The 27,543-nt window shown below is 35.9% G+C and overlaps 1 protein-coding gene across 1 annotated transcript in view; it reads left to right on the top strand.

Annotated features, from left to right (window-relative positions):
- The window catches only part of LOC135216661 (pneumococcal serine-rich repeat protein-like), a 670,367-nt gene that overhangs the window by 523,375 nt on the left and 119,449 nt on the right, over positions 1–27,543 (top strand). Inside the window, exon 4 of the mRNA XM_064252048.1 lies at positions 23,246–24,263. Coding sequence (XP_064108118.1) covers positions 23,246–24,263 — 1,018 coding nt within the window. The remainder of the gene's footprint in view (positions 1–23,245; positions 24,264–27,543) is intronic.

Raw genomic sequence — 27,543 nt, 5'->3', positions numbered from 1 at the left:
GGTTCAGGTAAGGACTGTGACTCAGGTCATCTGCATAAACTATCATTCCTCCAAGGTTCCAACCCATCCTCGTAAATGTCCGAATTTCTACATTTCAGTTATACAATTCTTTTACGTCAGTCATCCGTTCGTTTAGCTTGTAGAATGTCCTTCTAAAATCAACCTCTTTTAGTGTCCAGCAATTCAAACATAAGTTTTAAGTTTCCTTTTCATACTGCAACATTCTATTGAAATTGATCTCTCATTCTCAGTCGTTCGTCTCCGTAGAGAAACTTTGAGCATTCGTGCTTGCATCATCTTCATACTACGGAATACTGTTCGGTTGTCACCCAAGGGATTTTCAATAGTAATTGCATTCTCAATTCTGCACAAGACATTATGAATCACCTATTGAAAATATGACTCGCTTTCATATTCCACTAATACTTTTTCTGTTGTGGTGATTATCCTTGCATAAATCGTCCTCCAATCTAACAGTTTCACCGTTTACCGCCCACTTATATCTAATATGTCTGAAATATTATTATTCTCCACTTTTAACTCTTGCTCTTCCATTTCCCGTTTTCAACATAACTGTACATGTATTAATTTACCCTCGATCTATTATGGTTCTCTTTCATCCCACCTATCTCTACTGCCTATTGATATAAACGCAAAATCATCCTCGTATCGTTCAAAACGCAACTCATCTCATTTAAGACATCCTTAAATCAATTATTTCTCGACGTCCATTATAAGATGAAACAGACTAAACTCTCTGAATACTTCTCTCGTATTCAGTCCTCTTGCCAGTCATAAGTGCAGGCGCTTCTTATCATAAGGATTACAGCTTTGTTTTAATAGGAGAATGTCGTAGTGCCGTCAGTGAGCCCCAAGCAGTGCTATGTAAGCATTATCCTAAGGGTCTTTGCAGCGTCCCTTCGGCCCCTAGCAGCGACCTCTTTCATTCCTTTTACTATACCTCCATCCATATTCTCTTTCTATCGCAATTCGGAAAATAGAGAATAATCTCTACAAGTGTAACGCTGCTGAAGTAGCCATTACTTTTAATAAAGTATGCTTGAGAGAGGGTCTGCTTCCAAAGTACTCTTTCTATTATCTAACTTTCCACCATATAACTGTTTCTATGTTTTCAGCACTGAATGACCTCATACGTCCCAGGGCTTGGCCTTTGGCCTAAATTTGATATTCTAGTCCCGTGAACTTTCTACACAGAATCATTGGATTCCAGATCGATTAGTTTCACACGGTACTTATATAAAGGAAAGGTGGTTTTCCTAAACACTAAATAATGAGTACATTAATTCTTTCTAAGCCTCAAACAGACAGGCTAAACGTTAACGTTTTCTGAAACAGTAAATAATGAGTCAGTAAGTCTTTCAAAGCCTCTAACAGACAGGCTAAACATCAACGTTTTCTAAAACACTAAATAATGAGTCCAGTATGTCTTTCTAAGCCTCAAAAAGACAGGCTAAACATAAACGTAAACAATCACTAAACTTCAGAGGCACGAGGACTCCCTGAGAGGGAACAGGAGTACTAAGCAATAATGGGACTTGAAAAAAAAAAAAAAAAAAAAAAAAAAAAAAAAAAAAAAAAGAGGAAAAAAAAAAAAAAAAAAAAAAAAAAAAAAAAAAAGAGGCCTTTCAGTAAAGGCTGGAAATTCATTGCGCTGAAGAGATCCAATTTAGGTTTTCCACTATGGCTAAGGCGCCATTTAGACGCGGATAAAAGGAACATAGGAATGCGTAAGATGAAGTGTCATTGGATCTCTCTCTCTCTCTGTCTGTTTTTTTTTTTCTCTCTCTCTCTCTCAACCTTACCCTGTTTCAGCCTCTCTCTCTCTCTCACAACCTTACCCTGTTTCAGTCTCTCTCTCTCTCTCTCTCTCTCGATCCTTTAGCCCTTTCCAGCGGGAATGCTGGAAGCAGCAGCAGCAGCCCTGGAGGCTGGAAATGAGAGTGCCAGTAATGGATTACGTTACGCCTGTGAAGGTCACAGACGCCGATATGGCTTTCAAAGGGAAAAAAAGGTTCCGTCTCAAAGAGAGATCATAGATAACAACTACATTAATGGATCAAAGAAGAAGATGAAGAAGAAGAAGGTTATTATGAGTTTATCTACATAAAGGGATCAGCTGGGCTGTTCCCAGGAGTAGTGGAGAGTAGGGAAGATGTGGAAGTTTTTTTTTTTTGAGATTTCTGGAAATGAAGATTGATTTAAGCCAAGTTTTTAAAGGCCATTTTTTGTGATTTGACAGGAAGGAAAACATTAAAATTCTAAATTACCATACACACACACACACACACACACACACACACACACACACACACACACACATATATATATATATATATATATATATATATATATATATATATATATATATATATATAGTTTTTAAGGCCATTTTTGTGATATGGCAAGAAGGAAAACGTTAAAAATGTAAATTAAATTACTATATATATATATATATATATATATATATATATATATATATATATATATATATATATATATATCAACCCCTCTAACTGAGGCAGGTTCCAGAGTATAAACAAAACACTGGCCAGATCACGGCTGAACACTCTGTGCATAAAACTTACACAAAAGAAGTCTCTCGGGAAGTTATTAAAATAAAAAAGAAGCATTTAATATAAAAAAAACTAAAGCAAGAATAGGGATACCAAACAATCAAGTAATAAAAAATAAAAGAATAAAAATAAAACTTGGAAAACATCAAGAAGATACCTCATTCACCCTAGGAAGATCCACGGATGACATCTTTGAGAAAGGAGGAATCAATCATGAGAGAGAGAGAGAGAGAGAGAGAGAGAGAGAGAGAGAGAGAGAGAGAGGACCACCTTCATCTCCTTCCAGCTGCTTCTCTCAACAACATTTTTCAAAACTCTCTCATTAATTAGATCCGTTCGTTAATCAGCAGTCGACATGCGTCACTTGATTACCTTTCAATGCACATTATTAAACTGTCAACGCCCCATTACTCACAAACATTTTCTCCTCCTCCTCCTCCTCCTCCTCCTCCTCCTCCTTTCTCCAAGGATGAGTTCACGCGTGACTCCTCGATGAGAGAGAGTCTCGCTTCGGGAAGAAGAAGAATAGAGACTCTCTCTCTCTCTCTCTCTCTCTCTGTCCTCATTTTAGAAAGCTTCATTTAATAACTCCTCTTTCTTTCCCTCTCTCATTTCAGAGAGTTAATTGAAAAACTATTTCTCTCTCTCTCTCTCTCTCTCTCTCTCTCTCTCTGGCGTCGAGAACTGACAAAGATAAAGAAGCAGAGAGAGAGAGAGAGAGAGAGAGAGAGAGAGAGAGAGAGAGAGAGAGAGAGAGAGAGAGAGAGAGAGAAATAAATGGGAGGAGCAGGGGTTACGAAAAGTCCCACTTGGTTTGAAAGACAGAAAATAAGACAAAACAAAAAATAACTGACCAAGAAAAAAAATAATCAAACTCATCTCTTCTCTAATTATTTTATGACAGCCCTTTGAGAATAGATACATCCATGAATAAATTGCCTACTTCTTATATTTTCTCTTTTATTTATTGGACGCTCATTCATCTATTACTAAGCTAACACCAATTACGAATTTTATCCTTAACTACTGTACCTAGCGTTCAAATTTGCCCATTCCTATCTACTGCCCTTATCATATTCATAAAGAGTTTCAGTTAAAACACTGAATTCAAAATACTGATGAAGAGATTAAAATATTTAGCTAGAATATTGATAATATTCTAGCATAATATTGAAAATATTAACCTAGAATACTGAAAATATTGACCTAGAATACTGAAAATATTGGCCTAGAATACTGAAATATTTAGCTAGAATACTGAAAATATTGACCAAGAATATTGAAAATATTGACGTAGCATACTGAAATATTTAGCTAGAATACTGAAGACAGTACGTTTGAATATCGTGGATATAAAGCTGAAATACTGCGAATATTTAGCTAAAATACTGTGAATATTTAGCTAAAATACTGGACTATTTAGATAAAATATTCATAAAGAGTTTCAGTTAAAACACTGAATTCAAAATACTGATGAAGAGATTAAAATATTTAGCTAGAATATTGATAATATTCTAGCATAATATTGAAAATATTAACCTAGAATACTGAAAATATTGACCTAGAATACTGAAAATATTGGCCTAGAATACTGAAATATTTAGCTAGAATACTGAAAATATTGACCAAGAATATTGAAAATATTGACGTTGCATACTGAAATATTTAGCTAGAATACTGAAGACAGTACGTTTGAATATCGTGGATATAAAGCTGAAATACTGCGAATATTTAGGTAAAATACTGTGAATATTTAGCTAAAATACTGTGAATATTTAGCTAAAATACTGGACTATTTAGATAAAATATTGATAAAACACGATTTTTATTACCTTTACTTTATTTCTTGTGGTATTATGACACCTGTTTCAATGCCCGTTGAATTAACCTGCTCGTGCAGCTTAATTGAGAATGCTTAGAAATACTGAGAGAGAGAGAGAGAGAGAGAGAGAGAGAGAGAGAGAGAGAGAACACTCACGCAATGTATCTGTACCCGCTTTGCCACTAAGTTTCTGTGGTTCTGGAAGGGGGGAGGGAAGGGGGAGGGTGGGGGGGGTGGGGGTTGAATGGGTTGGAGGGGAGGGAGGTGCCAACCTCGTGCCATTAAACTTGCAGCATCTTGGAATGGCTGGCCAAGTAATTCCAAGTTTGCATTCCAGAAATTCCAGTTCGACTACCACAAATGAGTTTCTTCAGAGTTTAGCAGCTGAGGCCATCTCTGCTCCCCCTCCCCCTCCCCTCCCCATCCCCTTCTTCCCACTACCCCCACCCCTACTTCCTCACTCTCTCACCAACCCCTCCTTTCCCCCACCTGCATCATTATCATCCGCTCTCTCTCTCTCTCTCTCTCTATCTCTCGCCTCTCTCCTCTCTCTCTGATCTCTCTCCTGCCTTCCAAATTGTTTTTCACCTCACTCGTCTCACAGTCTTCCAAGCAGAATTTCTCTTCATCTCTCTTTCTCTCTCCATTCATTTCTTCCCTCATTCTCCTCCTCCTCCTCCGTCTTGATCCTCTTTTGTTTTTTTATATTATATCCCCCGGAGGTAAAGCCCAAAGTCCGCATTAAAAAGCCCGAAAAACTCCACCCTGTCTTTTCCTCAGTAACGCTGATATACACCCAGAAGCCTTTAATCATCCAAGCTGAGACTTGGAGTATAGCTTAGAAGACTGACAAACTGCGTTACAAGATCTCTGTTGCATCTCTCGCTACGGATGTCTAACGTGGGAAACAAATATGTCCAGTTTAACTCGACCGAGAATTTTTTTTTTTTTTTTTTTTTTTTTTTGTGGGGGGGGGGGCGCCCTAAAGTCTTACTTAGGCATCTCACAAAAAAAAAAGTTTTCCCTCCTTCCTTCACTCACGCTGAGAGAAAACTGTTTTCGCTCGGCGAGCAACTTTCCTCACTTACCACCCAATATTCCGAGTTTTTTTTTTTTTTACTCGCTATAATACTGCGAGTTTTTCTATTCATTTTTTTTTATCGCTGCGTGGTGCATTTTCACAGTAAAAAAACTATTGCAATGCCATGCAGTTTTATCTCGAATACGACACAATGCGATGCCTTGGAATGTAAAATATCTTGTCTTCTGTTAAAGGTTATCCATATTTTACGATAGAGCTTAAGAATCTTGATACATCAGAAACAAGTCAATCATTTATATGTCTTTTTTCTCTTGCGTAATCGACGTTATTTATATGTAATATACAAACCTGTGTACGAACGAGTATATACGTATATATACACACAACCCTTGAGTGTTAAATCCGCATTTGCTGACCCAACCTAGGAGTGAGTTTTAATCCCTAATCACCAATATGCAACTGACACCAATAAGTCTCCAAGCCATTAGCACAGCGATGATAACAAAGTCGATAAATGAATCAACTGGATTGCTCGTTATTAATACTATTATTAACAGCTTTATCGTCCCTTTCCCCCCCACCTCCCCCTACCCCTTTAATAACGCTTGCATCATTATCATTCGATTACGACCGATAATGCTCCGATACCCTGCTATAAAAGGATTTATAATTACCCCTCATTACCGACGCCGATGCCATTACCAGCGGTTCATCATCACAGATTCTTGATCACTGGCCAAATGGCCGTTTTCTCCTCCCGTCAAAATCACTATTTTTACTTTTTTAAACAGTGGTGATAATAGAGCGCGCAAGCGCGTTGCTACTGAGAGAGTGAGTCATATTCACTTTCATAACAAACCTCACCTAAACTGCGTCTGATCTGTGTTGCAAAGTCACACTGAAAAAGTGTGTGATATTTATGCACCTAGGAACACTGCGTTTTATCTACTGAGAAGCATTACTGAGACTCATTACTGAGAATCATTACTCAGTGAGTCTTTCCACCCACTCCCCTCCCTCACACTCTTAAAAGAGTGCTATAGCATACACTGGCGAACGCTGTTTGTCTACTGAGAAGCATTACTGAGAAACATCACCGAGACTCATTACTGAGAATCGTTACTGAGACTCATTACTCTGAGTCTCTCCCCCCAACCCCACTTCCCTCTTCCCCAGAAGCTCGGCTTTGATTGGTCGTTACGTGCCAATGGACTGGTAATGGAGGCATTCATCATGTGATGGGCACCAGCATCAGGATATGACTTCCCCTCCCACCCACCCACCACCCTCCCCCATCCCCCGCCCCTCCTCACTTCTGAATAAGCCAAAGGAAACACGACAAAAACGTGTTTTTAGTCAGGAAGTCTGAGACCGGATGAGGATTGATACTTACACATTTATGGGCTCACCAGTCACGCCAAGAACTTCTTAAAGAGTAGCTATGCTCCAGTAATACATGTTAAAAACATGTCAGCGACTTATTGCGTGCATATCGCAAATTTGTTGCGTATAAGCCAACGACGTGCTGCTGACATGTAATAAACATGTTGGTAACTTACTTCAGATGCTACAAACATGTTGGATACATGTCAATTGCTTACTGCAAACATAGTCATAGACATGACAGTAACTTAGAGCACACACATCACAAACTTGTTGAATACAAATGCAAATATTACAAACTTGTTGGATAGATGTCAATTACTTGCTGCAAACATGTAATAAACATGAAACACAAACTTGGTTGAATGCAAATTAACGACTTACTGCATACATGTACTACATATGTTGGTAACTTTTTTAAGACATGTCACAACTTGTGGAATAAAAGTCAGTGATTTAATGCAAACATGTCATAAATAGGTCAGCAACTTATTGCACACATGTCACAAACTTGTGGAATACAAGTCAATGACTTAACGCAAACATGACATTAATAGGTCGCTTACTTATTGGTAACTATTGCAGATGTGTCACAAACTTGTTGAATACAAGTCAACGATTCACTGCTTACCTGTAATAAACCTGTTGGTAACTATTGCAGATGTGTCACAAACTTGTTGAATACAAGACAAAAACTTACTGCAAACATGTAGACATCAGCGACTTATTGCACATACATCGTAAACTTGTTGAATACAAGTCAACAACGTACTGGAAGTCCTAACAATTGCATCATACGATTAGCCAGCAATGGTCAATGATTTGCAAACCATTTACGGTTATTGATTTGTTGCCAACATGTTTGTTCTATGTATGCGATGAGTTGACGACACGTGCTTCCGACATTTTGACAGCAAGGTGGAAACATCCTTACAATCTAAAATCAGTTGCGATTTTAAAGTCAACTCACACCAAATAAATCGAATAACTCCACAAAACGACATCTCTGAGCCAAAAGACTCCGTAAGTTCTGCCACCTTCACTCAATCGATAAACTTGAATCGGCGCCATTAAAGACTTAGTTCTCGCTTCAAGATAGAACCGCAGAAACTCTCCCGCACTCGACATTTTACTTGTAAATCGTTTTGTCCTCTATCATTAGAGCGAAGCATCCTGCATCAAGGTCTTCACATTATACGAGATCTTAGACTCCTGATTCTTCCATTGACGAGGGTGTCTTTCTGTGTCCCATAATAAGGCTTACTCGCAAAGGTGTAAATTTAAGTTTCTTCTATCAATATTTCTCTCTTTAAATCTTCAGCTGGAAACTCTTACGAACAGAGTCAAGAGACTATAATAAACCCAAGAGAAAGAGACAGACAAGTTATAGGAAAAGGTGATAAATAAGTAAATAAATATGAGGGCACTGACAAAACCGACACCCCTGAATTTCAGAAGTTAAAAAAACAGCAGGAATGAATTTGCTCCTGGCTTAAACCTATGGAGATTTTACAACTGCACTAGGCAAACTATTTGGTTCTGGCTTAAACCTTTGGAGATTCCACAACTGCACTAGGCAAACTATTTGCTCCTGGCTTAAACCTTTGGAGATCAGAAGATTCCACAGCTGCACTCGACATATTATTCCACATTTTAATTATAGCCAAGATAAAAGTCCAAGAAAAGTGCGTAGTATTAAACCTGATACTTAAAAAAACCCTTATTTGCAGTCAGCAGATATACCCTTAACATAAGACTATAACTGCATTACGATTTGGCAAAATCAAGAACCAAAATCAGCTTGTTACACATATTTTTATGATTAAACCTCGCCAAGATTTTTACTCAACCACGCTTTAAATTTTAGTTATTTCATATTTTATTATTCGTCAATATGAGGGCGCAAAACTGTCAGCGCGTTTCAAGGCAGCTGAACGTGATTGCAAGTTAAAATCCGATATTGTATTAAACAACCAGCCATGTCGACAAACCATTTCAATATTATTTAAACACGAAGACTGCTCGTATATTCAGTCGAAATACCTGACCTTTAACTGTGACAGGTAGAAGTTAAAAAAAAAATAAGAAAAACTCTGAAAAGAAACGAAATTATCAAATGTCACTGGTATAACTAAAATAAAAGATAGCAATAACCTTGAAAATAAAGAAGTGTTGCCTACAGAATAGCATGCAGGATAACAGATTGCTTTCATCCTTTGCTAAAACTAATCTTCTATTCTCACTGATCAGCTGTTAATGACAGGAATAATAATAATAATAATAATAATAATAATAATAATAATAATAATAATAATAAAATGTGGCGCCGTGGAGGAGTGGGTTAGGTCGTCAATAGACTTAAGTCAAGTTAGCAACATTGGCTCTGGTCAGTTGTTGGATGAGAGGAATAACACCCCCCAAACAGAGCAGAGGCTGGCAGACCAAGTAAGGAGCATAAAGAAAAAGAACTGGCTCTCCCCAACAGAAAGAGAAGAACTGGAAAGGGAAATGTCACACGACAACGAATTACACGAAGACGAACTGAGAAACGATGCCACAGAAGACGACAGGGAGGATGAGGTATCAAACAACGACACACGAAGAAACACCGACGAAGTAACAGAGAGGACGGAATGGGTAGAAAAGATTAGACAATGGATGGAGCCAGATACAGAGAGAACAAAGATCCCCTCCATGAAAGCCTACAACACCAAGAAATTAAGGGAGAAAACAAGTGAGGTCAATGAAATAATGGGCATAATACAGACCACCAGTATCACAAAAACAAATAACTTGACATATGCAGGAGCAAGATTAGTAGCAGAACTGATGGGAATTCGAACACCAACACCACCGTCACAACCAACCCAACAGAAACCAAAACAGCAACCTCCTTGGAAAAGGCGCCTGGAAAAGCAAATCTTGGTGATGAGATCTGACTTGAGTAAACTGAAAGAGATGGCAGAAAAAAGGCTAAGAAGCAAGAAAAACAAGGGAGGAACTAAACGAGAAATACAAAGTACAAGAGAGGGGACTAACAACACAATAGAAGATGTAAAACAGAGGCTTAAGGCCAAAGCACATAAGATCCAACGGTACATGAACAGGAATAAGGGATACCAACAGAACAAACTATTCGGAACCAACCAGAAAAGACTATACTGCCAACTAAGAGGGGAAGACAACCACCCGGAAATTCCTGAAGCCGAACCAAGTAAGAGACTCTGGGAAAACATATGGAGCAATCCGGTATCACACAACAAACATGCAACATGGCTCCAGGAAGTCAAGGAAGAAGAAACAGGGAGAATAAAACAAAGATTGACAGAGATCACGACAGACACAGTCAGACACCAACTAAAGAAAATGCCAAACTGGAAAGCCCCAGGTCCCGATGAAGTCCATGGATACTGGCTCAAAAACTTCAAGGCCCTACACCCACGAATAGCAGAACAATCCAGCATTGTATCTCAAATCACCAAGCACCCAAATGGATGACCACAGGAAGAACATCCTTAGTACAAAAAGACAAGAGTAAGGGAAATATAGCCAGTAACTACAGGCCTATCACCTGCCTACCAATAATGTGGAAGTTACTAACAGGTATCATCAGTGAAAGGCTATACAACTACCTAGAGGAGACAAACACCATCCCCCACCAACAGAAAGGCTGCAGAAGGAAGTGTAGGGGCACAAAAGACCAGCTCCTGATAGACAAAATGGTAATAGAATGCCTGAAAATATATGGGGCAGAGGAAAATACCATCAGCTTCCTCAAAAATACAATGCGCAACTGGAATACAATACTTACAAGCTCTGGAATAAGACTAGCAGAGGTTAATATCAGAAGAGGGATCTTCCAGGGCGACTCACTGTCCCCACTACTCTTCGTAGTAGCCATGATTCCCATGACAAAAGTACTACAGAAGATGGATGCCGGGTATCAACTCAAGAAAAGAGGCAACAGAATCAACCATCTGATGTTCATGGACGACATCAAGCTGTATGGTAAGAGGCATGTCAAGGAAATAGATACCCTAATCCAGACTGTAAGGATTGTATCTGGGGACATCAGGATGGAGTTTGGAATAGAAAAATGCGCCTTAGTCAACATACAAAAAGGCAAAGTAACGAGAACTGAAGGGATAAAGCTACCAGATGGGAGCAACATCAAACACATAGATGAGACAGGATACAAATACCTGGGAATAATGGAAGGAGGAGATATAAAACACCAAGAGATGAAGGACACGATCAGGAAAGAATATATGCAGAGACAAGGCGATACTCAAGTCAAAACTCAACGCCGGAAATATGACAAAAGCCATAAACACATGGGCAGTGCCAGTAATCAGATACAGCGCAGGAATAGTGGACTGGACGAAGGCAGAACTCCGCAGCATAGATCAGAAAAACCAGGAAACATATGACAATACACAAAGCACTACACCCAAGAGCAAATACGGACAGGACTATACATAACACGAAAGGAAGGAGGGAGAGGCTACTAAAGTATAGAGGACTGCGTCAACATCGAAAACAGAGCACTGGGGCAATATCTGAAAACCAGTGAAGACGAGTGGCTAAAGAGTGCATGGGAAGAAGGACTAATAAAAGCAGACGAAGACCCAGAAATATACAGAGACAGGAGAAAGACAGAAAGAAACAGAGGACTGGCACAACAAAACCAATGCACGGACAATACATGAGACAGACTAAAGAACTATCCAGCGATGACAATTTGCAATGGCTACAGAGGGGAGAGCTAAAGAAGGAAACTGAAGGAATGATAACAGCGGCACAAGATCAGGCCCTAAGAACCAGATATGTTCAAAGTACGATAGACGGAAATAACATCTCTCCCATATGTAGGAAGTGCAATACGAAAAATGAAACCATAAACCACATAGCAAGTGAATGCCCGGCACTTGCACAGAACCAGTACAAAAAGAGGCATGATTCAGTGGCAAAAGCCCTCCACTGGAGCCTGTGCAAGAAACATCAGCTACCTTGCAGTAATAAGAGGTACGAGCACCAACCTGAAGGAGTGATAGAAAACGATCAGGCAAAGATCCTCTGTGACTATGGTATCAGAACAGATAGAGTGATACGTGCAAACAGACCAGACGTGACGTTGATTGACAAAGTCAAGAAGAAAGTATCACTCATTGATGTCGCAATACCATTGAGGACACCAGAGTTGAAGAGAAAGAGAGGGAAAAATTGGATAGGTATCAAGATCTGAAAATAGAAATAAGAAGGATATGGGATATGTCAGTGGAAATCGTACCCATAATCATAGGAGCACTAGGCACGATCCCAAGATCCCTGAAAAGGAACCTAGAAAAACTAGAGGCTGAAGTAGCTCCAGGACTCATGCAGTAAGAAGTGTGTATCCTAGAAACGGCGCACATAGTAAGAAGAGTGATGGACTCCTAAGGAGGCAGGATGCAACCCGGAACCCCACACTATAAATACCACCCAGTCGAATTGGAGGACTGTGATAGAGCAAAAAAAAAAAAAAATAAAAAAAAAAAAAAATAATAATAATAATAATAATAATAATATTCAAAATTCACGGGTCACTAAAATGGTGAAGAAATCCACAATAAATACTACAACTACTACTCTAATAATAATAATAATAATAATAATAATAATAATAATAATAATAATAATAATAATAATAATAATAATAATGCCGGCGTAGCTTAACCATGAAAGCAAGCGGATATTTCCAGTGTAATACTTTGTTATTAATAAACATTTACGCAAAAGAAAGACACTTTAAATAATAAGAATTTATCATTACTAATCTAACTGGGAATGAAACATAAACACTTTGTTATCTGGAATTGAATATATGTAAAACAAAAGTAAAAAAATCGTAAAGAGAAACTTATAAAAATAACAAGAAAAATAGCAGATATTAAGAAAAGGTGAAGGATTAAAATGAAATGATGTGGATAAAACAACATTGACGAATATTCCTAGAAAACCTTGTGTTACATTTTACATATAATTGGACATTCTGTACGTCAAGTCATATACTGGCTAAACTTACTTCTAAACAGAATCAGATATGTATGTATGTATATATATATATATATATATATATATATATATATATATATATATGTATATATATATATATATATATATGTATATATATATATATATATATATATATATATATATATATATATATATATATATATTATATATATATACTATATATATATATATATATATATATATATATATATATATATATATATATATATATATATATACATATATATATATATATATATATATATATATATATATATATATATATGTACTATATATATATATATATATATATATATATATATATATATATATATATATATATATATATATATATTCATTACGAAATAGTTCATTGAAAGTGATGCTTGGAGTCAGACGCTTAATATGAAATTTCAAAAACGGCAATATTCCTGAACGTCAGAAAGTCCAGTACTGTTCCCGTCAGTCAAATTCATGTCCGGTGTCGATGTCAAGTCATGTTTTTCCGTCAGTGTCAAAATATTTCCATTGTATTTTTTACGATGATTTCTTTTTTTAAAATTTCAGTCGAGCATAAAGATTTCTTTACATAAGTCAATATCTTAGTTTTAAACCAAACGTAAGTAAAGATTCTACTTTTGACAGCGTAACAGAACTGGTTTGAAAGGTCTAACTTTCATGGCCTAACTGGAAATAACTATGTGATATATATATATATATATATATATATATATATATATATATATATATATATATATATATAATCTACCTTAACTGCCTAATCCAAAATTAATTTGAAAGGTCTACGTCTGATAATTAAACTTAATGACTTCAATCGCTGTCGTCATACGTTCATAGTGAGCGCTTTCATATTCAATAGTATGATATCCAGTCATGCTTACGACTATTATAAAAAATTTATTGATCCAGGGATATCAGATTATTGTTACCATTTTCCAAAATAGTATCAGTCTTCTAATTCACGAGGCAGCAGTGGCTTTTAGCCTTAGGTCAGTTTGACACAAGTCGTACCAATTGTCTTTCCAAATCTTACTTATAAATGCAGAGTATTATTTCATATATACATACATACAAGCATATACATTTTATCTAAGGTCTTCATCTAGTCATTTTGACGTAAATGGCACAAATTATCTTTGTTTAATCTTCCTTATAAATGCAGAGTATTACATTCATATATACATACATATAAGCATATACATTTAATCCAAGGCCTTCATCTAGTTATCGGCTCCATAATATTCACCAAATTGAAACAGACCAACGCTGTGCTATCAGATGGGCAATTCTCATTTCTACAAAGAGACTAATGTTAAATGTAACCATCTTTATTATCAAAGACGTCAGCAGTTCAAAACGTTTAAAAACGCATTGCTACTAAATCAGCTTGTTTGTATGGTGTTTTTACGTTGCATGGAACCAGTATGGTTATTCAGCAACGGGACCAACGGCTTTACGTGACTTCCGAACCACGTCGAGAGTGAACTTCTAACACCAGAAATACACATCTCTCACACCTCAATGGAATGCCCGAGAATTGAACTCGCGGCGATCGAGGTGGCAAGCAAAGACCATTCCAACCACGCTACTGAAGCGCTGCTACTAAGGGACTTGAAATACTGTTTATTATTAAATATCCAGTTTTCAGCCCCAGAACCCATGTTATTCGCAGAGACATCTGATTTATTTTAAACAGCAAATGACACAAGTACAACGCAACAAGTAATTCGACAAACTTGCCTTCCATTTGTGTTAAGACTGGATTCAGGAGAAGAGAATGGCCGTGTTGCCTTCTTTACCTCTTAACGAAGGATTAAAACTGTTGTGGAACAAGGGTTCCCAGTCTAAAAATGCCCGGATACAGACGAAGACAAACAACAGATTAAAATGAGGAGCTTTGTAAACGCTGCATTCTCGATTTGAAAGTTATAAACATTTCTGCCGTCAAAGGTCAAATTGGTCATTTCCTATTGGAAGGGGGAGTAATATAAAATTTAGGACAAGGTCCAAACGATGGTCCCTATGATGTCATTCAGCGCTGAAAGATGAAACAAGAAGGGTTTGAAAGGAGTAAAAGGAGGTAAACCTCAAAGCAGTTGCATAATGAAACAATTGGTGCACATAAGTGAAGAAGGAAAACATGAACGGAGAAACAGTAAAATAAATGAAAGGGGTTGCAGCTAGGGGCCGAAAGGACACTGCAAAGAACCTTCAGTAATGCTTACAGTGTACCTCGCGGTACTACCCTCTCAGGGGTTATTTTTCTATTAACAAGAAACTGTTGTTTTTCATGCAAAAAAAAAAAAAAAAAAAAAAAAAACTAGATCTATCCCAGCTGGCAAAAACACAATTGGAAATACTTTTGAATTCATGGGTTATCGACTGTCAAAGATAATTATCATTCACAGCTAAGCAATATCTAGAAAATAACTACATATAATACACGTGCCTCGCCAAACGGTGTGATTTTAATTCCAGATAAAAAAAAAAAAAAATACAAAGCCGGCCTCTGTCACAAACGAGACATACATTTTCCAAAAACATTATTAATTAATCAGGTTTCCCACCATCCCTTTGCTCTGCCATAAGTGTAGTTCTCACTGTTGTTGATACCGATTCATTAAAAGGAGAAATTATGACACCGCTTTGGCATGAAATAACCGAATTAATTTTATGGTTAAATTGACGACAAAAGACAAATAACTGGTTTTATCATAAATGTTTTTCACACTTCGTGTGGTATGAGTTCCCGGTAATTCAATCTTCGCGCGTGCTGTTATACTCAAGGTATCTTTTAAATTCGTGAATATTATTTCATCTCATGCTTAGAATTACGATTTCTGCGAATTGGTTCGTTTTACGCAAATACTCACTTTTATACTTTTTTTTTAATCATCAATGTAATCTTGCATTTACTTAAAAAAAACGTGCTACACTTCAACGACATTTAAAAAAATATATTTATGATTTTATAATAAATGTAATCTTGCACTTACTTAAAATACGTACTATACTGCAACGACATTTAAAAAATACTTTTCAGTTTTCTTGTAATAATAATAATAATAATAATAATAATAATAATAATAATAATAATAATAATAATATATAATAATAAAACAATTGAGCCACGTAATTACTTTTACGCTTCTCTATTTTCTAATTCTTCAGGGTAATCTTGCTTTTTCTATACAGGCCAACTAACTGTCTATGACAATTTTAATGATATCAATTTCTACCAATAATAATAATAATAATAATAATAATAATAATAATAATAATAATAATAATAATAATAATAATAATAATAATAATAATAATAATATTAATAATAAATATAGGGAAAAACTCTCTATCGCGAGAGTATATATAATGTTCTACGAATCTACAGGGTCCACAATAATACAAAGTGTTAAGAGTCCGTGTATAATTTTAAGACTTTGACATAATTTTTAAGACTTTCCAAAAAGCTTTCGAACCCAGGGAAGGGTTCAAAAGCTTTTTGTAAAGCCTTAAAAATTATACACGGACTCTTAACACTTTGTATTATTGTGGACCATTTAGAACAAAATAATAATAATAATAATAATAATAATAATAATAATAATAATAATAATAATACGTTTGAATTTGTTTGAAAGATGGTCTTCTTCTTCCATAAAATAATAATAATAATAATAATAATAATAATAATAATAATAATAATAATAATAATAATAATAATAATAATACAGCGTGTACGATCAATATTTGTGTATTGTGTATACATTCACCCAGTTCCTCTTCACATTCGTTTTCTGGTCGGCCTTCAACTATTTACGCATCCGCAAATGAGAGAGAGAGAGAGAGAGAGAGAGAGAGAGAGAGAGAGAGCTCCCCGGAGGCAGGCAGGGAAGGCAATCAGACTTTGAGCTCTCGATACAAAAAACAGCGGCCGTTCATTATTGCTTTACATGTTGGACATTGTATCCGAGTCTAGTAGGGGGTCGCTGAGGCTGCGTTGTTTATTCATCCATCTGACGAATTGTTTATTTACCCACTTGGATTATTGTTTATTCATCGACCTGGCGAATTGTTTATTTATCCACCTGGCGTGTTGTTTATTTACCCACTTAGATTATTGTTTATTTATCCACTTGGCGAATTGCTTATTTATAAATTTATTTTAAAAATTATATTTGTCCACTTGGGATATTCCTTATTTATCCACTTGGATTATTGTTTATCTATCCACTTGGATATTTGTTTATTTATCCACCTGGAGTATTGTTTATTCATCCACCTGGCGAATTGTTTATTTACCCACTTGGATTATTGTTTATTCATCGACCTGGCGAATTGTTTATTTATTCACTTAGATTATTGTTTATTTATCCACTTGGAGAATTGCTTATTGATAAACCTGGTGCAATTCTTATTTGTCCACTTGGAATATTGCTTAATTATCCATTTGGATTATTGTTTATCACCCGGATATTTGTTTATTTATCCACCTGGTGCATTGTTTATCTATCCAATTGGATTATTGTTTATCTGTCCACCTGGGTATTTATTTATTTATCCACCTGGAGTACTGTTTATTTATCCACTTGGATTATTGTTTATTTATAAACCTGGATTATTGTTTATCTATCCACCTGGATATTTGTTTATTTATCCACCTGGTGCATTGCTTATTTATCCACTTGGTTTATTGTTTATTTATCCACTTGGCGAACTGCTTAATTATAAACCTGGAGTACTACTTATTTATCCACATGGAGTACTGTTTATTTATCCACTTGGTTTATTGTTTATTTATCCACTTGACGAATTGTTTATTTATCCACCTGGCGTATTTATTCATCCACCAGGCGAGTTGTTTATTTATCCACCTGGATATTTGTTTATTTATCCACCTGGATATTTGTTTATTTATCCACCTGGTTTATTGTTTATTTATCCACTTGGATTATTGTTTAATTATCCACTTGGCGAATTGCTTATTTATAAACTTGGTACATTGTTTATTTATCTACTTGGAATATTGCTTATTTATCCACTTGGATTATTGTTTATCACCTGGATATTTGTTTATTTATTCACCTGGAGTACTGTTTATTTATCCACTTGGATTATTGTTTATTTATAAACCTGGATTATTGTTTATCTATCCACCTGGATATTTGTTTATATATCCACTTGGTGCATTGTTTATTTATCTACTTGGTTTATTATTTATTTATCCACTTGACGAACTGCTTAATTATAAACTTGGAGTACTACTTATTTATCCACATGGAGTACTGTTTATTTATCCACTTGGTTTATTGTTTATTTATCCACTTGATGAATTGTTTATTTATCCACCTGGCGTATTTATTCATCCACCAGGCGAATTGTTTATTTATCCACCTGGCGTATTTATTTATCCACCTGGATATTTGTTTATTTATCCACCTGAATATTTGTTTATTTATCCACCTGGTTTATTGTTTATTTATCCACTTGGATTATTGTTTAATTATCCACTTGGCGAATTGCTTATTTATAAACCTGGTACATTGTTTATTTATCTACTTGGAATATTGCTTATTTATTCACTTGGATTATTGTTCATCACCTGGATATTTGTTTATTTATTCACCTGGAGTACTGTTTATTTATCCACTTAGATTATTGTTTATTTATAAACCTGGATTATTGTTTATCTATCCACCTGGATATTTGTTTATTTATCCACTTGGTGCATTGTTTATTTATCTACTTGGTTTATTATTTATTTATCCACTTTATCCACTTGGCGAAGTGCTTAATTATAAACCTGGAGTATTGTTTGTTTATCCACCTGGAGTACTGTTTATTCATCCACTTGGTTTATTGTTTATTTATCCACTTGATGAATTGTTTATTTATCCACCTGGCGTATTTATTTATCCACCTGGATATTTGTTTATTTATCCACCTGGAGTCTTGTTTCCAGGCTGTTCATATTTTCCAGCCGCGGTCCCAGAAGACCTTGCTATTCTCTGACTGTTCGAGAGGGACATAGAGACCAGCAGTGAAGTATTCAGCACCTCTCAGATGTACCACAGGGCGCTCTGGGACGGAGAGAGAGAGAGAGAGAGAGAGAGAGAGAGAGAGAGAGAGAGAGAGAAGGGGGGGGGGACTGAGAGAGAGACAAACTGGTAGAGAGACTGAGAGAGAAAGAATGGCAGGAAGAGATAAAGAGAAAGAGAGAGAGAACGCGAGGGGGATACAGAGAGAGAGACTGCGAGGGGGTACAGAGAGAGAGAGAGAGAGAGAGAGAGAGAGAGAGAGAGAGAGAGAAATCCTCAGAGCCAAATAGCCAACAACGACGACGGCAAAAAAAAAAAAAATCTGAAAATAAGATCACATGAAGCAAAAATTCACGGTCGTAAAAATGGACGGACATGGCAGTGTGGTCTTTGTCCCATGAATAAATACATAACGCACGCGAGACCGTCAAGGGAGGGGGGTGTTGTGGGGGGGGGAGCAGCTTGCAGTAACAAACAACAGACATGACATGGCCGATGCATTTCTATAGTCAGAAAGGGAAAGATGTTTGACATGAAAGTCTAGTTATTGATTTTTTTTTTCAGCAGGTAAATTGCAAAGCAGGTGTTCGAAGTTCTTTGATTATCCAAAAACGTTCCAGATAGTATTATTATTATTATTATTATTATTTTTTTTTTTTTTTTTTTTTTTTTTTTTTTTGCTCTATCACAGTCCTCCAATTCGACTGGGTGGTATTTATAGTGTGGGGTTCCGGGTGCATCCTGCCTCCTTAGGAGTCCATCACTTTTCTTACTATGAGTGCCGTTTCTAGGATCACACTCTTCTGCATGAGGCCCGGAGCTACTTCAGCCTCTAGTTTTTCCAGATTCCTTTTCAGGGATCTTGGGATCGTGCCGAGTGCTCCTATGATTATGGGTACGATTTCCACTGGCATATCCCATATCCTTCTTATTTCTATTTTCAGATCTTGATACTTATCCATTTTTTCCCTCTCTTTCTCTTCAACTCTGGTGTCCCATGGTATTGCGACATCAATGAGTGATGCTTCTCTTGACTTTGTCAATCAACGTCACGTCTGGGGATATTTGCAGTATCACCCTATCCGTTCTGATACCATAGTCCCAGAGGATCTTTGCCTGATCGTTTTCTATCACTCCCTCAGGTTGGTGCTCGTACCACTTATTACTGCAAGGTAGCTGATGTTTCTTGCACAGGCTCCAGTGGAGGGCTTTTGCCACTGAATCATGCCTCTTTTTGTACTGGTTCTGTGCAAGTGCCGGGCATTCACTTGCTATGTGGTTTATGGTTTCATTTTTCGTATTGCACTTCCTACATATAGGAGAGATGTTATTTCCGTCTATCATACTTTGAACATATCTGGTTCTTAGGGCCTGATCTTGTGCCGCTGTTATCATTCCTTCAGTTTCCTTCTTTAGCTCTCCCCACTCGTAGCCATTGCCAATTGTCATCGCTGGCTAGTTCTTTAATCTGTCTCATGTATTGTCCGTGCATTGGTTTGTTGTGCCAGTCCTCTGTTCTTTCTGTCTTTCTTCCTGTCTCTGTATATTTCTGGGTCTTCGTCTACTTTTATTAGTCCTTCTTCCCAGCACTCTTTAGCCACTCGTCTTCACTGGTTTTCAGATATTGCCCCAGTGCTCTGTTTTCGATGTTGACGCAGTCCTCTATACTTAGTAGTCCTCTCCCTCCTTCCTTTCGTGTTATGTATAGTCTGTCCGTATTTGCTCTTGGGTGTAGTGCTTTGTGTATTGTCATTTGTTTCCTGGTTTTCTGATCTATGCTGCGGAGTTCTGCTTCGTCCATTCCCCCACTATTCCTGCACTGTATCTGATTACTGGCACTGCCCAGTGTTTATGGCTTTTATATATTTCGGCGTTGAGTTTTGACTTGAGTATCGCCTTGAGTCTCTGCATATATTCTCCTGATCGTGTCCTTCATCTCTTGGTGTTTTATATCTCCTCCTTCCATTATTCCCAGGTATTTGTATCCTGTCTCATCTATGTGTTTGATGTTGCTCCCATCTGGTAGCTTTATCCCTTCAGTTCTCGTTACTTTGCCTTTTTGTATGTTGACTAAGGCGCATTTTTCTATTCCAAAACTCCACACCTGATGTCTCCAGATACAATCCTTACAGTCTGGATTAGGGTATCTATTTCCTTGATGCTCTTACCATACAGCTTGATGTCGTCCATGAACATCAGATGGTGATTTTGTTGCCTCTTTTCTTGAGTTGGTACCCGGCATCCATCTTCTGTAGTACTTTTGTCATGGGAATCATGGCTACTACGAAGAGTAGTGGGGACAGTGAGTCGCCCTGGAGAAATCCCTATCCTGATATTAACCTCTGCTAGTCTTTTTCCAGAGCTTGTAAGTATTGTATTCCAGTTGCGCATTGTATTTTTGAGGAAGCTGATGGTATTTTCCTCTGCCCCATATATTTTCAGGCATTCTATTAGCCATGTGTGTGGTATCATGTCGAAGGCTTTCTTATAGTCTATCCATGCCATGCTTAGGTTGGTTTTCCTTCTCCTACTGTTCTTCATTATTATTATTATTATTATTATTATTATTATTATTATTATTATTATTATTATTATTTATTATTATTCAAGCAAACGTATTATGGAAAACGTCATAAATTGTAAAGCAGGTGTTCGAAGTTCTTTGATTATCAAAAACGTCCAGATAGCATTATTATTATTATATTATTATTATTATTATTATTATTATTATTATTATTATTATTATTATTATTATTATTATTATATTCAAAATAAAGCAAAATACAGCAAACAGTATTATGGAAAAAGGTCAAATTATTGTCTTGCATTTCCATATTGGAAAATGAAAATATTTGAAATTAAATGTTATTACCATTATCAACTGTTATAGTTCAAAATAAAACAAACACTTATATGGTAACCTGTCAAACGATTATTAACTTGTATTGCTATAGTTAACGAGAAAGTTGTTTGAAATTCAATTTTATAATTATGCGAATTATTATAACTAAAAATAAAGTAAAAAATTTTATAAGGAAACACGCCAAACTATTATAAATTTGCGTATTTACAGTTAGGAGAGAAAGATATTTGAAATGAAATTGTATTAATATTATTAATTCACGTAATTCATAATCAAGCAAATATTTATATGGAAACAGGAATTACTTCCAAAGAAACTTTTAAACTGAATAAAAGCTTAACCGCGATAACAGAAAAAGTGAAATGAAACTAAAGCATCAATCAATGTAAGTTAAAAGGCTCCACACACAACACAGTATTAAAGTCCTAAATAAATAAATAATGCATATTGCTTTAAAACAATGCTACGTCCTTTCTCGAACTCATGAGTATCGGTATCTGTCAAAATGTAAGAAAAATGTCATCATATAATTTACAGGAGATAGAATAAAAATCTTAATTTATACGTAATGCGTCCAAGTCATGATGAAATAATCCTTGGAAAATGGTAAAACGATACATCATACAGAAATGGTCTAATTCATTATTCAGTATATAATGCAGAGATGGTTTAAGTCATTATTACAACTGCTGAACAAATGAAGCCACCATTTTTGTTTCTTTCTAAAAAAATAGATTTATGATATATATATATATATATATATATATATATATATATATATATATATATATATATATATATACGTATATATATATATATATATATATATAATATATATATATATATATATATATATATATATATATAATTGCAATGTTAAAAATTTTTTGACAATCAGGTTTGCCACTTTTTTAAAATTTACTATTGTCCATTAATATCAGCCAAAAAATTGGCAAACCTGATTGTCAACTAATTTTTAACATCGAAGATAAAATTAAGAGATTCCTTAAAGAGCTTAATACCAAATATATAGATATATGTGTGCATGAGTGCGTATGTGCATACTATTTAATAACTAAACCACAATAATAATAATAATAATAATAATAAGAATAATAGTAATAATAATAATAATAATAATAATATAATAATAATAATAATAATAATAATAATAATAATAATAATAATAATAATAATAATAATAATAATAATAATAATAATAATAATAATAAATTTTACTTCAGCTCAAGGCCATATAACATATAAAAAATAAATATGAACTAAAACAAACCTAAACAAACATTTCTGAAGTCAACACCAGCCTGTAATTGACTTTCGAAATAGTGAATAAAAAAAATAAAAATAAAAAAAATAAAAAAACTTCACGCGACGATATCTGATACATCATCCTTTCTCTCCATTCCCCAGGTGGAACGTCATCGTGGCCAGAATGTTGTCCCACAACAGCGACAAGGGCGCCGAGGAGGAGGAGGGCTCCTCCGAGATGGGGAGCGACATTTCCCCGACAACTTCGTCATCCTCCTCCTCCTCCTCCGGGAATAAGGACGTCCCACGAAAACATCATCATCATCATCATCAACGTCAGACGCCTCCTGGGAATATTCCAACTCCTCCTCCTCCTCCTCCTCAACCTCCTGGGAATCTTCCGCCTCCTCCTCCTTCTTCGTCTTCTTCTGCTGCGCCCTCAGGCCCTCCCCGCCGCCCTTCGGACCACGCCCATTCTCCAGTGCCAACCGCGTCTTCGTCCGCCCCTTCTGCTGTGCCTTCTTCTTCGTCTTCTTCCTCTTCTTCAGTGACGCCCTCGCTCAACACCACCATCTCGGCCTCCACCTTCCACGCCCTCAACGTCGCCCTCCACGCCGCCGTCACCGCCGCCTACGTGGGCGTCCTCAAGTGCGCGGGCGTGAGCCCCTGGGTCAGGCTAGGTGCCGGCGCCCTTTTCGCAGCCCACCCGGTGCACGTGGAAGCCGTGGCGGGCGTGGTGGGCAGGGCGGAGCTCCTGGCCGCCCTCGCTTTCTGCCTGGCACTGACCGCCTATATAAAGTATCTCCGAGGGCGTGACGACACAGACAGGGTATCTGTAGGAGGAGGAGGAGGAGGAGGAGGAGGGGCAGTAAGAGAGCCGTCTGGGGGAAGCTGGAGGCGTGCCAGCATCAGCAGCAGCAGCAACGGCTGCGGGTGCTGGGAGGAACATCAGAGGCAGAAATCCTTTGAAGCCGCGAAGTCCGACTCGGGAGGGGAGGCCGCCGACGGAAGTAGCGGCTGGTGGTGGTCGTGCGTGCAAATCCCCTCGTGGGCATGGTTGATGGCCAGCGTGGGAGGTGCGGGCGTGGCCATGGCGTGCAAGGAACAGGGCGTGACCGCCCTGGGTGTGGCGCTTCTCCTCCACGTGGCTGTCATCGTCAGTAACACCCACCAGAGTAAGGTAAGGCAGACACGCGAAGAGAAAGACTTGGAAGAATGTTTAGTCACAAACGCTGGCGTGTGAACTAGGGCGGAAGAATAAAAGTATTTATCTTATTACTCGAAAATAAAATGATTTCCCTTATTATTTGAAAATAAAATTATTTATCTTTTTACTTGAAAATAAAATTATTTTTTTTTACTTGAAAATAAAATTATTTCTCTTATTACTTGAAAATAAAATTATTTCTCTTTTTACTTGAAAATAAAATTATTTCTCTTTTTACTTGAAAATTAAATTATTTATCTTTTTACTTGAAAATAAAATTATTTCTCTTTTTACTTGAAAATAAAATTATTTATCTTTTTACTTGAAAATAAAATTATTTCTTTTCACTTGAAAATAAAATTATTTCTCTTATTACTCGAAAATAAAAGCATTTCTTTCATTACTTGAAAATATAAAAATTTCGTCTATTATTCAAAAATAAAAGTATTCAAGCCTTTCATCAATTATTTAAAAATAAAAGTATTTATTTTTTTGGTTGAAAATAAAAGCATTTCGTCTATTTTTTTAAAAATAAAAGTATTTATCTTTCTGCTTGAAAATAAAAGCATTTTGTCTATTATTTAGAAATAAAAGTATTTATTTTTTTGCTTGAAAAAAAAAGTATTTCTCATATTACTTGGAAATAAATACATTTCGTGAATGATTTGAAAATAAAAGCATTTATCTTTTTGCTTGAAAATAAAAGCATTTCATCTCTCATTTAAAAATATAAGGCTGCTTGAAAATAAAAGCATTTCGTCTATTATTTAAAAACAAAATCATTTCGTGTACTACTTGAAAATAAAAGAATTTCTCTTATTACTTAAAAATATGAAAGCATTTTCCTTATTACTTGAAAAAAAGTATTTCTCTTCTTATTTAAAAATAAAAGCATTTGCCTTATTACTTAAAAATATAAACATTTCGTCTATATCTAGAAATAAAAGTATTTATCTTTCCGCTTAAAAATAAAAGCATTTCATCTATTATTTTAAAAATAACAGTATTTATTTTTTGGTTGAAAATAAAAGCATTTCGTTTATTATTTAAAAATAAAAGCAATTCGTCTATTACTTGAAAATAAAAGAATTTTTCTTATTAGTTGAAAATATAAAAGCATTTCTCTTATTACTTGAAAATAAAAGCATTCGTCTATTACTTAAAAATAACAAATATTCCCCTATTACTAAAAATAAAAAGGCAATTATCTTATTAATTCAAAATAAAAGCATTTCTCCTATAACTTGTAAATAAAAGATATTCTCCTATTACTTGTATTTAAAAGATATTCGCCTGTTACTTAAAATAAAAAAGCATTTCTGCTATCAATTAAAAATAAAAGCATTTCTTCTATTACATAAAATAAAAAATATTTCTTCTATTGCTTAAAATAAAAAAGTATTTCTCCCAGTACTTAAATTAAAAGCATTCTCCCATTACTTATATTAAAAGTATTTCATCTATTACTTAAATTAAAAGCATTTCTCCCATTACTTGTATTAAAAGTATTTCATCTATTACTTTTCCAATTACCTAAACAATTCCAACTGCACGAAAATACGAAGATTTTGTTTTAATATTTGTAAAAATCTGCCATTAAAAATAACGTTACTTCTCTTATTAAAAATAAAAGCATTTTTATTACAAACAATAGCATTTCTCCCATTAAAATAAAAGCATTTTTATTACAAAGAAAAACGCTTCCCCTACTAAAAATAAAAGCGTTTTTATTACAAATAAAAGCACTTCTCCCATTTAAAAATATAAAGCATTTCTTGTATTGCGTCTCACGCTTGCATGACGATTCAAATAATATTTCTCCACAAAGGCATTTCGTGTAATGACTGGAATAAATCTCTCTGAACCCTTGGGCTGTACTGAACTCCATTTATTACTTCGGCGATAATATAACAGCACAGTGACATTAGTCATTTTCGCGGATTATCATTATTCTCCATGAGATATGATATATCTAATCTAAAAAGTCTCTCTCTCTCTCTCTCTCTCTCTCTCTCTCTTTAGTTTCCCCCCCTCTCTCTCTAGTTTCCTTTCTCTCTCTCTCTCTCTCTCTCTCTCTCTCTCTCTCTCTCTCTCTCTCTCGTTTCCTTTCTCTCTCTCTCTCACCCCTCTCTCATTAGTTCCCTTTCCCACTAACCCTACCCTCTCTCTCTCTCTCTCTCTCTCTCTCTCCTCTCTCTCTCTCTCTCTCATAATACACCATACCTTTTAGGGATATTAGAAGCCCTGACCGCTAAAAAAAAAAAAAAAAAAAAAACAAAAAAAAAAAAAAAAAAAAAAAAAAGATATAAACCGGTTGGGGCGGGAAAAATGCTCCCTAATCCATATTCCGATACCAATTTCCATAACAGTTTTAAAATCTCTTGCTTATTACAATGGGAGATGATAAATATTCATTATGATTATCGAGGAAGGCTCGTGGGAGCGCCCAAAATAATATCCCGAATTGTTCATTATAATCTAACCGAAATGTTAACTCTCTCTCTCTCTCTCTCTCTCTCTCTCTCTCTCTCTCTCTCTCTCTTCCTATTTCACAATAAAATTTGGATGTCACCCGATGATCCGTTTGATTTCTTTGTCCTATTCTCTCGAATAATTTTAATGCCACTCGATACTTCGTCTTTTATCTCTCTCTCTCTCTCTCTCTCTGTCTCTCTCTAAATACAATTTTAGTGCCACTCGATGATTTGTCTGATCTCTCCCTCTCTCTCTCTCTCTCTCTCTCTCAGAATACAATTTTAGTGCCACTCGGTGATTCGTCTCTGATTTCTCTCTCTCTCTCTCTCTCTCTCTCTCTCTCTTCTCTCTCTCTCCTTTCAGAATACAATTTTAATGCCACGCGATGATTCGTCTATCTCTCTCTCTCTCTCTCTCTCTCTCTCTCTCTCTCTCTCTCTCTCTCTCTCCATTTTATTTATTCGTTCTATTCTCTGCGTGTATCTGTCTGTCTCTCTATCTCTCTCATGTCACCTTTATATACCTCCCATTTGAAAAAGGCTAAAAAAAATAAAATTCTATGGATTCACAAACCCACATTTCTCTAATTCGCTGTTCTGGGGGTCGCTAATCCCCACGCGATCAGTTAATGTCAAAAAGGCACACTAGGTTTATGTAGGATTGCGTCATTTTCCTGGTAGTCGTCGACGTTCCACGAAATATTGTATGTATATATGGCGACCTGGGTAGGAAATACACTATCATTAATTTTGGGACGTGGTCGCTGGATGTACTTTAG

The sequence above is a fragment of the Macrobrachium nipponense genome, chromosome 6 (assembly GCF_015104395.2).
Source record: "Macrobrachium nipponense isolate FS-2020 chromosome 6, ASM1510439v2, whole genome shotgun sequence".
Taxonomy (NCBI): domain Eukaryota; kingdom Metazoa; phylum Arthropoda; class Malacostraca; order Decapoda; family Palaemonidae; genus Macrobrachium; species Macrobrachium nipponense.
This window is presented reverse-complemented; position numbering and strand designations above follow the sequence as displayed.